This window comes from Quercus lobata, chromosome 8 (assembly GCF_001633185.2).
Source record: "Quercus lobata isolate SW786 chromosome 8, ValleyOak3.0 Primary Assembly, whole genome shotgun sequence".
In the NCBI taxonomy this organism is placed as follows: domain Eukaryota; kingdom Viridiplantae; phylum Streptophyta; class Magnoliopsida; order Fagales; family Fagaceae; genus Quercus; species Quercus lobata.
In genome coordinates this window covers 22,788,583-22,805,143 of record NC_044911.1, presented here as the reverse complement: position 1 = coordinate 22,805,143, position 16,561 = coordinate 22,788,583, and the positions used below count along the sequence as shown (strand labels likewise).

At 34.7% G+C, this 16,561-nt stretch overlaps 1 protein-coding gene across 1 annotated transcript; it reads left to right on the top strand.

The window, feature by feature from the left end:
• Window positions 1-1,051: 1,051 nt before the first annotated feature.
• On the top strand, window positions 1,052-6,791 carry LOC115955928 (protein yippee-like At5g53940). Its single transcript, XM_031074339.1, has 5 exons — window positions 1,052-1,313; window positions 3,223-3,266; window positions 6,111-6,219; window positions 6,349-6,404; window positions 6,566-6,791. The coding sequence occupies exons 1-5, from the start codon at window positions 1,218-1,220 to the stop codon at window positions 6,648-6,650; spliced, it is 390 nt and encodes a 129-aa protein (XP_030930199.1). The 5' UTR covers window positions 1,052-1,217; the 3' UTR covers window positions 6,651-6,791.
• Window positions 6,792-16,561: the final 9,770 nt, after the last annotated feature.

The window sequence follows — 16,561 nt, the reverse complement described above, 5'->3', positions numbered from 1 at the left end:
CCAAACACAACACACCAACCAAAATAAAATCCCAAATCTAGTGTAAAAGTACGAATATTGTGTGAAAATTTTTCATCCAAAAGTGTAAAACAATAATTGGCCACAAAAGAAAAAAAAAAAAATTCTATATTTCCTACAACAATCCCAAACAGATTAAACATGTTTGGTCCTTAAATGTTTCCATTATTAATTGGATCCTTCGTATATACTTTTTGCCTATGGTGCCTTTATATATATATATCTTTTTGCCTATGGTGCCTTTATATATATATATATATTAATTTTTTATAAATAATGTTTTTTTAGGCTAAAATACAAAGCTCACTTTTTATGTTTTACTAAAATTCATTTTAATCCTCTAACTTTCAAGGTTATTCAATTAGGGTTTTTCCATTAACTTTTATTATATGTTGTGGTTAATTTTTCAAAATTTTAAATTAAAAAAATTCAATTAATGATTAAAAAATATTTTCCATATTTTTTTCCTAAATTTTTTTAACAAAAGTTGACGAAAAAACCTTAATTGAATAAATTTAAAAATTAGAGAACTAAAATGAATGAAAGTAAAGTTAGAAGACTGAAATGAATTTTAAAAAAACTTAGACGATAAGTTTTGCATTTTAGCTTATTTTTTTATAATGATATTTTAATAATAAAATTGTTTGTTATCAGTCGAATGAAACGGTTCTCCGGAAAAGAACAAGGATGAATAAAATTTGATCAATTTATTTATTTATTTTGATATTTGATATACTGAAAACTTAAAATCCTGTCGGCCCAATTTGGATGCATAAGTGAAGTATTTCTTCAGCCTTATCCAATGGACTCGTACAACATTGGGCTGTAGAAAAACTTTGGTCCAACTTAACTTACTACAAGATTAGATAGGTACGGAGCCTAATGAAAATTGAAAATTGCATGGAAAAAAGGACAAAATAAAAACACAGAAACACACGTGCGCACACACACACACGACAGTGATGACACATGTGAGGTGAGGGAATCATTTAATGTGTACACGTGTTTGGCTTTAGAAACCGTAAATTTTTATACCGGGGCCTGGCTTTAGCAACTAACTAGCTGACACGCATGTGGCCACTGCACAGTCACACTTTGTTCATCTTACTTTCAGATATCTCTTAAAAAAAGTTTTGATTTTTGCAATTTGGTGAAGTGGGGGTATCCAGTAAAAGAAAGCAAGCGGGGAGGTGATATAGATGGGAAGGATATTTGTGGTGGAGCTTGAGGGAAGGTCATACAGATGCAAATTCTGCAAGACCCACTTGGCTCTTGCTGAAGATCTTGTCTCTCGAGTACTTTCTAATTCTCTTTCTTTTCATTTTCACCATTTTCTTTTTATATTGTTAATTCTGGCAATTAATTATCATTGAACATGGAATAGCTTGTGTAGGTTGCTTGTAAATCGATCCTGGAATTATGTGTGATGTGGGTTTGTAATAGTGATTGGGAGTTTTATGAGAGTATGAGAGTAAAGAATCATTCTTTTCTTTTTTCTTATCATGGGTACTGATTATGATCATGGGAAATGAATATTTTTCTCTGAATCAATAATTTGACATCCGAAATAGACAAGTAGTTTTGTACTAATGATTTCATAATCAAGTTGTCAAATTTATATTGTTTTGGAGGCTTTCTTTGATTTAAGTAATCAAGGAGTTGTAACTTGTAAGAGTCATCACCAACTCTAGCCTTAGGTCAGAGAACCTAATTGAAGTGTATTTTGCATGGCCAACCAGATAAAAAATTGGTGCTTGTATTTGATGTTTTACATGTGATTTTTTCTTTCCATGTTTTCCAATAGGTGAAAGAGTATTGTCAAGCATTTTTCTCCCTCTCTTGACAATTCAAGGCACGTAGGTAGGCTAGCAAAAGGAGTTTCTGTCTGGACTTTATTTTACAAGGAGCTTGTCTTGTGTGGGTATCTAGCATAAGAAAAAGTTGGCTAGGTGGTTCATTTGTCTTTAGTATAGGTGGAAGACTTCTAGTCTAATTTGTCTTTCATGTTTTCAACATAGAGGGGTCATCTCCTCCACCAGTGAAGAGTGTTTAAAGTGAAGTGTATGGGTGTAGCAAAGTGTGTGCATTGTTCAAGAATCAATAAGATGATTATTAAAATTATCAACCAAAAAAAAAAAAAAAAGATTATTAAAAAAAAGGATTAATAATATTTTCTCTTTATTAAGAACTCTTTTTGGTTCCTTTGCTTGAGTGTGTTGAGACTGATTACATTATATATGAATAAAATGTTCTCTTCTTAAGTAAGAACTTTGTAATCATGACAAACACTTCAGCAGTGCAATCTAGTCAGGAGTCACTATGTCATCATTGAATCTTCTATATCGTTCTCAAGGGGGCCATGTATATGAAGGGTATTAACAGTGTTTAAGTCTAAGATCATTAATGTGACTGTGCACCCCCAACCCGTTTGAGAGTGTCATTTGATAGAGTACACTTTTGTTAGCGCTCAGAACACAGGCTAAGGCTATGTTTGAGCTTGGTGAGTGTCAATGATGATGCTCTGTGTGCTTTCTCAAGTGAAAAATTTGAAGGAATTTATCTAGTGACTTCGGGTTCATTGAGGTGATAGTGCATCACCAACATATTGGGCCCACACCTGCCCTCTTAGACTGTCATTTCACACAATGTTACCTAGAACATGAAGGCCTAGGCTAGGTTACATTGAATATGGATCATATAGCCAAGTAGCTCATGTGACTTGATAGAGCCGTATGCATAAAAATGACATTTATTTCAACAATTGGAAGATTCTTCATGTTTTGATGGGAATTTTTTTAGGATTATTATTAACCAGATTAATAATATTGTCTATGTTGAACTGTTATCATGTTTATAATTTTTATTAAATAAGGGGAAATTGCAGTCGAATAAATGTTGGCAATCAGGTCTGCTGTTGCTTTTCTGGATGGGTTGTATTGTCAGTTTTGGTTTCTTATTCTTTGGGGATTATTTTCTCTCCTATATTTCACTTTTTCTGGGGTTGCATTTTTTATATGAACTTATTTGATTGAATTAATTATTAATTGAAAGGTGAACAATTTACAATGCACCTAATCGTTTTGAATTGAATCATCCATTTCTTAATTATTGATTCTTCTCAGTTCAATGTCACACATGCAGTATTTGTATTTGGAATGCTTTGCAGGATGTTAAATTTTCTCATTTTTTCCTCTATTTTTTTAGGCTTTTCATTGCCGACGGGGAAAAGCATACCTCTTCAATAATGCGTGAGTTTCTTTGTCATTCAAGTATTACCACATTCAAGTATTACCAATTACTGTTTCTTTCTTCAATTTATGATTCAGTATTCATCCTCTTAAAATAAATGGGTACATATACTGGCTGTTGCACTGTCTGTAATATGTAGCAATACAACATTGATTTTGTTCCATTCAGTGGGAAGCATATCTTTCTAATGACACTTGGGTTCTTTGAACTTCTTAGTCATTACAAACGAATTACCATCATTATCATTTTAGAGATCAAAGGCATACATTAAAAAAAAAAATTTTATTGATAAGTTACACATTCACCTAGTGGGTTTTAAACCTACAACCTTGCTCTCCATTCATTCTTGTGGGAGAAGGAAATGCCATTTGAGGCAGAGTTCATTGGTCTAAAGGCATACCTCTTCAAAACATGAAAGGATGCCTAGGATACCTCTCTCCCTCAGTTAGTTTGGATGAACTGTTTAAGGTGGAAAGGAATGGTGGAGGACCCCATTTTCTCCTGTTTGGATGGTTTCGATATTCCATTCCATTCCTCTACTAGCGTTTCCTTTATAGAAATTCAATGAGTTGTTGTTTTTGTGTCCCCCTTTTGATTCTTTTATTTTTAAGCTCCTCCTAGACATACTAAGAGAACAACCTAATCCTTTCTATTCTATTCCTGTCCCTCTTAATTTATTCATTCCTTTCCATTCTTTTCTTTATGAACTCCCAAACATATTGTAAGTCTAAATGTTTGTCTTACTTAAAAAAACAATGTATATTTGTAGGAATCTCAAGATGTTATGACTCTTCAATGGGTGAGTAGCGCTAACCAATCTGTATATTTTCAAGCTCACAGATTTTAGTTCTTACCTTGGATTGACCTAAAAATTTACCAAACAACTGCAGTTATGTAACAATTTTGTAAAAAATTGTTGAAACTGGGTTCAATAATATTCTAGTTCCGTTTGAATCTGGCTTGGGCCTCACATATTACTTCCATTTGTCAGTATTTGTTTCAACTTTTATAAAGTTCATTGGACTGAATGACTATCACGTGAAAATATGGAAGTGAAGCTTGATAGGGTTGGGATTTGTCAACTAGCTGTTTTAATCCATATGCTTTTTGCAGTTCAACGCAGGAATTTGCTAGAGTGAAAATACCTTTTTCTTATTGGTGTTTTACCTTTTCCCTTTCGTTTTTCTTATCTCCATATTCAGTCGTTCTTCCTCATGTGATTTATTCTCCTCTTCTTTTGTAGAATTTAGTCCCTGTAAATGATATGGAAGAGTAGCTTTAAATATCAAATTTTAACGATTGCCTTCCAATGCGTGATCATTTCATCTAAGATTTTTTTGCACCTTGTTGAAATTAGTTTATTATCTAACTGATATGGCAGACTGTTCTCTTATTACAGTCAGTGTGTGGGACTGATGGCCCAGCCTTGAAAACAGAAACATGTTCTGTTCATGTAACTCACATTGTTTGACCAGTGCTTTGTATCCTTTTGATTTTTTTTTTTTTATTGGGTTGAATAGTTTCCTCAGTTATTTAGTATGTAGGAAGTGGCCCCATATTGATGCTCTTATGCTCTGGAGCAGCATGCAATAACCAGCTCTGCATATTCATTTCTAAACCTTTTTCTTTTCAGGAGTTTCAATTTTTAGACTTTGTTTGCTAGATTGAATGGATTAAGAAAAATGAGTGCCTAATAGTGTTTGATGATATGTTATATTTTATAGATGTAGTGATGGCAATAATATTTTTGTTTTGTGTTAGAGGTTTAAAACTTAAAAGTCATTGGGTGAATGCATAACTCACCAATAAACAAAAAATTATTTATAAAATATGACATGATCAAAACTACATATATTTTTTAAATCAGATAAATAACTGAAGCCTTTATAGCCAGACTTTCTCCACAGGAGGAGAGTTTGTATCTATGTTTGTTTTATTTACAAGTCTGTTTAAAAAAGTGCAATCTTAGAGGTTCTGAGTTATTTTTATTTTTAGATTGAGGGGCATGAATTAAATCATGTTCTATTACTTCCTGTTTTTTTCCTTGCAATGTTCAATTGAAACAGTAGGAATTTCTAGGCCCCCTTACAAGCCAGATAATTATTATACATTTGACAACTCTGTTCAATGTCTTTTATAATTTAATGGGAGAGGCAAGCCAAAATCAAATAAAATCAGAGCATAAGACTCAATAATGGGCCTGGTGTGGTGGAAAAATAGAATGACCCCCACTATAAAGAAGTGACCTCCATTAAGGTTACTGCTCTTGTTTCATCCAATTGAAAAATGATTTTCTTGTATTAAGCTTGTACAAAAATAGACTAATATAATATTTGATAAATGGAAACCACTTTTTATTTCAATCAGATAACTAATGTATTTTAAAACAGTTATCTTTGTAGAAAAAAAGATTATGGTATATTGATTATTTCAGAAGAGAAAGATATAAACAAAGATAAAGGACAACTTTCCTACAAACTGGTTTGGAGTAAAGTTTCTCCAACCCATTAAGTGCCAATTAAAATGATTCTCTATGTGTACTTTTAATTACATTACCTATTTTGTAGTTATGTAACTTATTTAAATCACTTAATGAGTCATGATAAAAATACAAGTTGATGGTGATTTGATCTCTACATAATAGGTTAAAGCCTTAAAGGAGATTCATTCAAACCTGTTTAGGAAAACTTTGTTCACAATAAATACCTTCAATTTGTATTTAATCCATTATGTACAAAAAAACTCTTATCAGCTCTCTATTATTTTTTCTGAGGAACATTATAGAAATTCCAATTTTAGATTGATACTTCAGTTTATAGATTTGTCTTGAGTTCTTGATCCAGGGTGAACCTCATAGTTGGAGCATTAGAGGAGAGGCTGATGCTTTCTGGTTTGCATACTGTGGCAGACATATTTTGTTGCTGTTGTGGACAGATTGTCGGCTGGAAATATGTACTCTCTCTCTCCCCCTCCCTATGTGGCACACATCTATTAGCAGATATTTCTTAAATTACCAGAATGAGAGGTTTGGCCATAGAGCTTGGCAACTTTTGCTGACTGCTGATTGTTTCTTGCACCCAGGAGGCTGCACATGAGAGAGGTCAGAAGTATAAGGAAGGGAAGTTTGTTCTTGAAAGGTATATTCGTTCACGCTTTCTTCCTTTTTTGTTTATTTTTTTTCCCTTTATAAATCCCCTTCTGTAAATTTATATGTATCATTAGTCATTACTACTCTTCCTGTTGCATCTAGCGGATTTTGTGTTTACATGTTGTGTATCCTATGCATGTTCATAAACAGAGGGAGGATCGTTGATGAAGTTGACTTTGCTACTGAATTCTATATTGATACCCGCCCTAACATGAGTGACGCTGAAGATGCCTAGGATCCAACTTCATTTCTTTAAATAGTTCTACTAGACATTTAGACCATTCAGAAGAGATTTATTGCTCATGTATATAACTCAATAAATTTTAACTGTGGTTGTTGCTATCCTTCTGGGAACTTTCTTTTAGATTGAGCTCCATAGCCTACATTGATTTTTTTTTTTGATACCAAAAAAGGGAGAAAAGCAAGATAAAAAAGTTTTACAAAAGTGCTGGATTAAACCAGCAATAGTTCATTGGCATTAGACATGCCAATTTAGCACCTGACCAAACAGATTTTACAATCAGGTGGGGCACTAAGAACATATTGCAGCAAAGTCCATTTTGGTTCAGAAAATTTAGATCAACTAATCTGGTTTGTTGAAGCCAATCTGGAGTCTTCTTATGCTGAAAGACTTGTACTAGTTGTCTGCTAGCTCCTAGAAACAAAACACACTTAAAGCCATGATTCTTAGCCTTGATCGTTGCTTCAACCACAGCATCCAGCATTGCTCCACATGTTGTTCTTGCTACACTGCTAGTTACACCATAGAAAATGCTATCTCCCTGCATGTTAATAGCTTCATAGGCAGAAGACCATCTCTTGGGCTTCCTGCTTCTATCTCCAGCAATTTTTATGATCAGCTGCCACTGCCCTGAGGGTGGATAGTGGTCTGTGTTGGGTCTTCTTGGCTGACTGGTGTGGCTTGGTTGGTCAAGGAAAGCCTCTTTGTATTTGCAAGCCATGGATTGAGATGTTAAAACCATCATAGAGCACCCTGTTCCTATTGATCTAGATATGCCAAAGAGCTGTAAAAATACCTTTTTTTTTTTTTTTTTTTTCTGCTGCTTGCGCACTGCTGCGCACGCGTTTAGGGGACAAATGGCTACTGTTCATGTATATTGTTGACTTTTCAGCCTCTTTTATTAGTCCCGTGGGTCCCGTGAACAGTGCATGGAATCCACAAACTTCACTTTTCAACAACTTTTTTTATTAAAAATGAGTCCCATGACACTATTTACACATTTAAAAATTATTTTGTTATAGTGTTTTCAGTTTCAGCAAAATAAGTTCTATCCAAACGGATCTATTATCTTATCAAATTTATTGAATTTTGGTTTTTTATTGGGTACTACTTTCTATGAAGATCTAAGATGCTACTAGCAGATTATCTATTTGGGTTGTTTTTGTTAAATAATGTGTTTTGACAACTTATTTTGTCAAACGGGTTTCTTTCAATTTTATATCAAAATATAACCTCATTTGAAACTCAACTCTTCAAGAATCGAGCTCCCCTTCAAACTTGACTCTTAAAAGAGTCTCTGAGTTCCATGCCAAAATAGCATGGGGTCTGAGTTTCCTGTAGTATTACTGAAACTACAAGTCTGTTTAGATACCGCTTATTACTAAAAATTGAAAACTTATTGCTGAAAACACTGTAGTACAATAATTTTTAAACTATGAATAGTGCCTGTGAGACCCAGTTTGAATGTTAAATTTGCTTTAGGGGGAAATTGCACTTTACCACATTTGGTTTGGCCCATTTTAAAAGTGTCCACCCGTGGTTTAAAAGTTATCATTTAACCCACTTGAGTTGACCTTTGTTAGACACCCGTTACCCACCTATGCCATTTTTGTTAAAAAATCTCTTTTACTATATAAGTCACAATAGAAACAAAATTAGAAGCAACATATTGAAGAACGACTTCTCTCTCACTATCTTAGAAATCAAACCTTCAAACCCAAATCCCATATCGTGACCCAAATCTTGTTCAATCAACACAATAATTGGTTCCCTCTTGATGTATATACTACCAACAAAAAGGAACCAAGATAGCGGGGGGAAAAAAAGGAACCCATATTTTTTCTTTTTGATTGGGAGGAACCCAGAAGATTCTCCATCTTCTTTTGAAGAAATAGATAGAACAAATATGCCAAATCCTAAAAACTCACGGTAGGAAAAACTAAACCAACCTAGAAATTCATTACACTTGCAAATCCATTAAACCCAAAAAATTTGAACCCACCAACCATAAGGAAATTTAAACCAACCTAGAAAATTCAAACCCAAAAATCCATTAACCCCAGAAAATTTGAATCCACCACTCTTCGCTGCTTTGATCTTAGCCGATCTAAACAATTAGGTTGCTTTGCTGCTCAGCCGATCTCACGATTTCATTTTTCTTGTTTCTTTGTTTTTGCTTCTCGGTTTGGGGTTTTGGGCGGTGGCTAATAGTGGTGGTGGTGTTGGAGGTGGTAGTTTGGTGAGACTATGATTTGAAGGTTCAGTGAGTTGGCTGTGTTGGAATTGTTAGATTGCTAGGGTTTTTTTTTTTTTTTTTTTTTTTTTTTTTTTGCTGTGTTTTTCTTGTTTCTTTGTTTTTGCTTCTCGGTTTGGGGTTTTGGGCGGTGGCTAACAACGGTGGTGGTGTTGGAGGTGATAGTTTGGTGAGGCTATGATTTGATGGTTCAATAAGTTGGCTGTGGGGTTGGATTTGCTAGATTGCTGGGTGCTTTTTTTTTTTTTACTTGCAAATCTAGGTTTTTTTTAGAGAACCCAACAAAAGAGAGAGGGTTAGAGGTTTTTTTTTTTTTTTTTTTTTTTTTGCTTTGTCTACCCTCTTTCGTAAAACTTTGAGCTAATTATGTATATGAAAAATGATGAAACAAATTTTATCTTGACTTGCTTTTTGATATTTTTCTTTTATGTTTTATGCAAAGAAGAAGAAGGAGAGAAAAGAGGAGAGAGACATAAAATATAATGAAAAAGACACATTTACCCATATTTTTAATAATGAAAAGGGAGAGGTGGGTTACAAATGTCTAATGGAGGGCACTTCAGGGGAGTTAAGTGGCACTTTTTAAATTACAGGTGGCTTAGTTAAAACCGGTCAAATCATAGGTGGGTTAACTGCAATTACCCCTTTGCTTTATTAAAAAACTTGCGGGTCCCGTGAATAGTGCACGGGACCCAAGGAAAAAACGCAAACGCGGTTGGCGTTTGCTATCCAAACTCACACTACAAGAAAATTTTGCTGAATGATATATCTTTTATGATTTTGGATAATTAAATAACCATCCTACCCTTTTTCAAGATTAAATTATGGATGTGAAATGGGGTGTTTATGTTATTTTTTGGAATTTTTTTTTAATTAAAGAAACTTAGAAAAAATCAAAATGTCATTTTGGGATCCCTAACTGAGCTTTATTATGGAGACTAATGAGAGGTTTGAATTGAATAAAATTGAAAATTAGAGGATTGAATTGAACGAAAGTGAAGTTTAATAGCTGAATTGAATTTTATGTCAAGTTAGAAGGTGCAAATTGTAATTTAGCCTTTTTTGAAAAATTTATATTTTAAATCATATAATTTTGAAGTGTAACAAATAAAATTTATAGTTTTAAAAGTAACAAACTAAATTCCATAGTTTCAAAAGTACCAATTAGACCCACTTCAAATTCCAAGCTTAATGCAAATATTTAATTTGTAACTAAATGAAACTTAACTATATGATTTAATATTTTGTTATTCTTTGAAACTTCATAATTAAATTTGAAATATAATTTACTTTTTTTTTCTTTCAATATTTGTATGGCTTGATATGTTTGTTAGATGCTGTGATAAATTTTTGGAGGGATTTTTACTCCTTATTGTCCTCATCGCTCCCTAAATAAAGGGATTGAGAAATACCAGTGGGAGGGGGAAGTTGAGCTGCACTAGGGATTCGTTTGGTTGAAGGGGTGGAAAAGTGGAAATATAGAAAAGGCGTAAATGCACTTTTAATCCCTATATTTTGCACTTTTTTCCATTTTGGTCCCTATATTTTATTTTTACAACTTTTAGTCTCTAAACCAATTAACGTCCGATATTTAGGTCCTTTCTGTCACCTAACTAATAGTAAAAACTAACGTGGCTGACGGTAGAATAAATAAATAATATAATCACACACATTAATTAATTAAATTAAAAAATTAAAAAAATTCAAGAAGATGAAGATCACAAGAACTTGAACCCAAATCAAAGAACTCAAACCCATATCAAAGAACTCAAAAACGCACGTCTCTCTCTTCCTCTCTCTCTATCCATCATGCCCATGACCAGTAATCACCACCACCACCAACAACCCACCAAAGCCAACAACAACCTAAACTCAACCCAACCACCAAAAGCTAACCGCCACCACCACCGAGGCACGAAAGAATCCTAAATTTTTACAAATACCCACATGAAAAAAACACATTTGATTCGAACTACATCAACACACTTCCTAGACATCTTACAATGGAAATCACACACACAAATAAAAACAAAAACATGTCAGTAGCTCAAATCTGAACCCAAAGACAGCAAAAAATAATAATAATAATATACAAGAAAAAGAATTTTCTAGGAGCTGATAAATATTGTTAGCAAATCTGAGAGAGAGAGAGAGAGAGAGAGCAAATCTGGGTTCATGGATATTATTATGGATTTTTTTTGTTTTTTATTTTTCTTTGTCTCGACTGGGTTTGGTTGGAAAAGAGAGAGCAAATATGGGTTTGCGAGAGAGAAATTGCGAAGGGAAAAAAGGGTAGAGGTGTTAGAGTGTTGGGCTGAGCGGCGGCAGAGCAACAGTAGCGGAGCGTCGGTTTGAAACCTAGAAAAACTCAGAACAAGCATAGAAGCATCGATCTATATCCAAAACCCATGCAAGCAAAACCCAGAACAACCAATCTTCAAGTCGCCGCCGCTGTCACCTTAAGTCTTCAAGCCTTTGCACTCACCTTCGCCGCTGTCATCATCCTTATTGAGAGAGCGAGATCGAGAGGTAGAGATAGAGGTTTGGAGAGATTTGATGGGGATTGTGGAATAACTCAGAGAGAGGAGAAGAGATTTTTTTTTTTTTTTTTGATAAGTGGAGAAGAGAAATTGGTTTATAAGGATTTGTTTGGTTTTAGTTAGGAATTGTAATTGGAAATGGAATTGGAAGAAAGAGATAGTCTGAACATGTTTCCAACCAAAGATTGGGGAAAAAACATGTTTTTCCGAATTTTCCGAATATTTTGTTTTTTAAATTTTGTTCAAGATACTTTTTAGATCTTAATTTTAGTGATTTTTGGATTTTAATTTTGTTTTTTTATTTAGTTAAAATTAATAAATTAATTTTTAAAATTTTTATGCTGACGTGGCATTATATTCTGTGTGATTATATTTTTTTTTTAATTTTACCGTCAGCCACGTCAGCTTTTGCTGTTAGTTGGGTGACAAAAAGGACCGAAATATCAGTCGTTAATTGGTTTAGGGATTAAAAGTGGTAAAAATAAAATGTAGGGACAAAAATGGAAAAAGTGCAAAATATTGGGACTAAAAGTACATTTACGCCTATAGAAAATGGGGAATGAATAGAAAAGTAGGAGGATAAAAAAATATTTAGTTTTCTCTAATATGTGTTTGGTTGAGAGGATGAAAAAATGGAAAGATAAAAAACTATGAAAAATAAAATTGGTATAAATTTACAATTATGTCTCTATTAAATAAAACAAAAGGCAATACAATTTTTTATACACATTTATTTATTTAAAAAATTATGCATGGACATTTCACTTTTTTTTAAGGCATAGGCATAGGCCAGATCCAGAAATTGGTGGGGGGAAAAAAAGAAGAAGAAAGGAACTATATAGAAGAAAGTGAAAGAAACAAAACAAAGAAAAAGAAAAAAGTGAGATGAAAAAAAAAAAAAAAAAACCAAAACAACGTGAACGTGCAAATGAGTAACAGAGAAAGAAAAAAAAAGGGAGAAAGGAACTATGGAAGAAAGTAATAAAAACAAAAGAAAGAAAAAGAAAAAAAGTGAGATGAAACAAAAAAACCCAAAACAACGTGAATGTGTAGAGATTAGTAACAGAGAAAAGAAAAAAAAGTTAGCAAAGAAGAATATGCAAAGGTATTTTGGGCAGCTCATGTTAGTGAGCTTCTCCCCCAAGTTTTCTCCCCATTTTGGGAAAAAAATATTTGGTGGGCCCGAGAAGAAAACACTTGGGCCCACCACATTTTTTTCTACTCCCCCTCCCAACCAAGCACACATTAAAACTTCTTTCTCTCCACTTTTCTCTTCTAAATTTTCCATCTTCTTTAAAATCTCTCCAAACAAACACATTCTAAAGTCGTCTTTTTTACTCGATGCAATTAGTTTCATCAGTCCCTTGCTCATAAACACACATGCACACAACAACTAAAGATCAAACACAATAGCAGTAAAGAAACTCACATGCAAAAAAAGCCCATTAATTCATTGAGGTAGTCAATGAAGGCAAATGACTTCTTATTGTTGGTGTTGTTAAAGATGGTAATGGCCAAGAACTCGCTAGTAGGGTTGATCAGTGGGAGAGCATGCATGGCGCTTATGAGCTTGTTGCCATCAAACAAAGGTTGAGAGTTTGAGGGTTTCGAGTGGTGGTGGAGTTTGAGAAGTGAGAGATTTTGAGCATTGTCATTCCTCTCCCTTCTCTCTCATGCTAGTGTCAGTGCCATCACAATTTAATGATGGAAAAATACCTCTCATTGCCTTCACTTAACTTGCTTCATGCTACATGTATTCTTGACAAGAGATTTCAAATTATTAAATTAAATGTATTACTAACAAAAATTACAATAGGTATCATCAATACAACAATGGTTTTGAAAAAAGAAAAAATTCAACTTGTAGGGTCCCGATTTGTGGCCTAAGCCCAAAATATATGGGATCTCGGCCCAATGAGCCCAATACAATAAATTTGTAGAGAGTAGGTCAAAGAACTAGGTCCTAATGAGTTACACAACGACTAATATTGAATTAAATGACAATCAAACACAAATAAGAAGTTTTTGATGTTAATGGACTTTTAGTCCGAGGAGATCACGATTGTATATATTGATCATAGTTGGATACAAAGACAATTTAGATTGCTATAGTGTTCTTTCCCTCTTTTTCCGATCTCTTCTCCATGAAGAGTCTTTCACCTTATATATCCTCCTTTGGACCATCTTCACCCTACACCTGTTGATCATTCGAGCCCTTATTTGAGTATCTGTCCCATCAAACACCCTCTCTAGTTTTCTGTGAGTTGTGGTAGCCAAGGTAGCACTGTTCAGAGGTCTTCTCCACATAAATGCGGTCAGAAAAGTAGTTGCAGTACATTTAATGCGGTGGCGGTAGCTTTTCCTTAGATATTTTTAGGTTTCCTTCATTCTCGTATGTTCGTGAGGCATGTCTCTATCATTGGAGCTTCTTGGAGGATTACGCTAACTGATGGAGTACATATTGTAAACAATATTCATTATATCCGAGAGGGACTTCCTCCTTGGAAAACCTTTCACTTGTTCCCCACCTTTGAGACTTTAATTGGGAACATTTAACAATTATTTGCTCTTCCTCGGACCTATCAATATTCTCGGGTAAAGCCCAAGATCCAATACACTATTTTGGCCCCTCGCCCCTACAATAGCCCCTCAAAATTCCGGTTTTTCCCTCCCATCCGAGGAGAAAAGTGGGGTTTTAATTTTCAAGAGATAAGATCAACTGATTTTTTGATTTACACGTGTGAGAATGTAGTTTTACATACCTCATAATTGTCACTGAAACTTCGTATTCCACGAGGCGTTATTAATTACTCTAGGTGGCTTTATGTCCCCTGCATCTAACGGTGAAACGCCAATCCAATGGCTGACATTTTTCCTAGTATTTTGAGCAGGAGTATTCCCACCCATCTTCCCCCTCTATATAAAGCCTTGAGGGAACCCATTTTCCTCTTTTCTTCAAAAATCTTCAAGAGCTTCAAGGAATTCCAACGCCCCGTCTTACAAAACGCTTTAAACTCTTGAGTCTCTATAGCTATTTCCTGTAAGAAGTCTTCGAAAATTTCCTGAAAGTTTCAGAGATTAACATACGTGTTCCCGTAAGTCTTTATTTCTTTATATTCTCATTTTTATTCTCGGCCTTTCTGTTTATTTAGATGGGTAGGTTCAAGCACTTAGTAGACTCACTGGCCGGTATAGAGGGTTTTAGGGCTAAGTACCATATCCTAAAGGGGGTGATTTTAGAATATTGTCCCCCGGACCGAGTACTTACTGACAGGGACGTGGGTCAATTCGTCATTCTTATGATTGCTTTCATAGAGGGAGGAATGACGCTTCCTATGGGTAGGATAACCAGAGACTATTTGATTAACCACAAATTGACCCTTTACCAGTGCGCCCCTAACCTATTTAGGGTCTTGGGCTGCGTAGATGCTCTCAATGAGCAGCTGGACTTAGGGCTTACGTGGCACGATGTGATTCACATGTACGAGTGTCACAAGCTCGCCGGTGCGGGATACTACCTCAAGTTCCGGTCCGAGGTCGTCAGGTTGATATCCTATCTCCCCAAGTCTAATAAGGGCATGAAGGATGACTACCTGATTGTCTCAGAGGAGTGAAGCGACGGTCTTCATTGTCCAACTCAGACAGGAGATCTAGGTGGGGTACCTTTAGGATCAGTCCCTTTGGAAGGGGATTTAGCCTTTTTAGCTTTATTCTTTTTACTTTTGACATTTCATCTTCTTTTGGTGATAATTTTTGTCGATCTGACCATGATCTCCTTCTCGGATGTTTCTGCAGATAAAAACCATGTTGTTCCGAGGATTAGTTTTACCAACGTTTAGGCTCTCAATTACCTTCTGAGGTCAGAGATTTTTGTGAGTGAAAATGGACAGTTGTGAGCCGCTTATCTAATCTTGGACTACGAGCCACTATCTCACATCTTCTAGGATGTAGGCCAAGCAATAAGGGCTGGAAGTTCCAGATTGGCTCGGATTGAAGTCTCCAAGCTAGGATTTTTGACTCGGAGGGACCTTCCCCTGGTTGTGTTGCCAATTCCACAGAACCTTTGATGAGAATGCAAATTGTCATATTTTTCTCCCTTAATGTTTAGTCTTTTATATTTATTTGGTGCCTAAATGTACTCATTATTCTTATATTTTGATTTAGGATGCAAATGGAGGCGTTAAGTGCAAAACGTAGCTAATTAGGTGATTCTGGACAGCTTTGACATCGTTTTGTAATCTGGACATAACTCTCTCATCCAAGCTCCGATTGAGATGATTCAAGATGCTATGGAACGCGAAGACAAAACTATACAACTATCATGTTTTGAGTTTTGAGAGATACGGGCTGCATCAAGGTCGAAATCGGGCTTGAAGTTGCTACACCTGCACTGCTGACGTTCTGGAATGTTCCTTTGCCTGCAATTCTAATATGCAGATCTAATGGGGTTTATTTTCAAAAGCTTCCAGATCTGGTGCACGAAATTTCCAGCTGAAAAACACCACTTTCCTAGTTTTATTAGGACTTTGTTTTATTTTTAATATTTTTCCTTAATTAGTTAGATTTGGATATTATTATTGAGAATATTTTTAGGAGATTTTGTAGGTTTGGGAAATGGGGAATTAACGTGTAAAAGGGGGAGGAGAAATCAGAATTGGACACACACGTCTCTCTCTCCCCTCTTCTCTGATTTTTTTTTTCCTTCGAGTTTTCATCATGGCCTTACTTGGCTAAGACTTTTATACTTGGTCGAAGGAAATTGAAGCCTTAGAATCAATAAAACTATGAGATCTATTTTTTTTTTTTTTTTTATTGTTCAATATATGCTTTGAATATCGGATGTTCTTCTGTGCCTATTTTCATGATTGTCTCATTTAATTACTAGGAGGCCTACTAGTTTATTGTTCGTTGCAATTTACTGCTAAGTTAGATATCAAATCCGTAATTGTTTGATCTCTCTAACTTGTGAAGCAACCAAGATTTAATGATTTGTTGTGACAGAAATTATTAGATCTTAGGAAGAATGCTCGACTAAATTAAATACAACCACTTGTGTTTGTATTGTTTAGTTTCATCGATCTCTCTAATTCTTAAGGCTGCTACTAAATTAA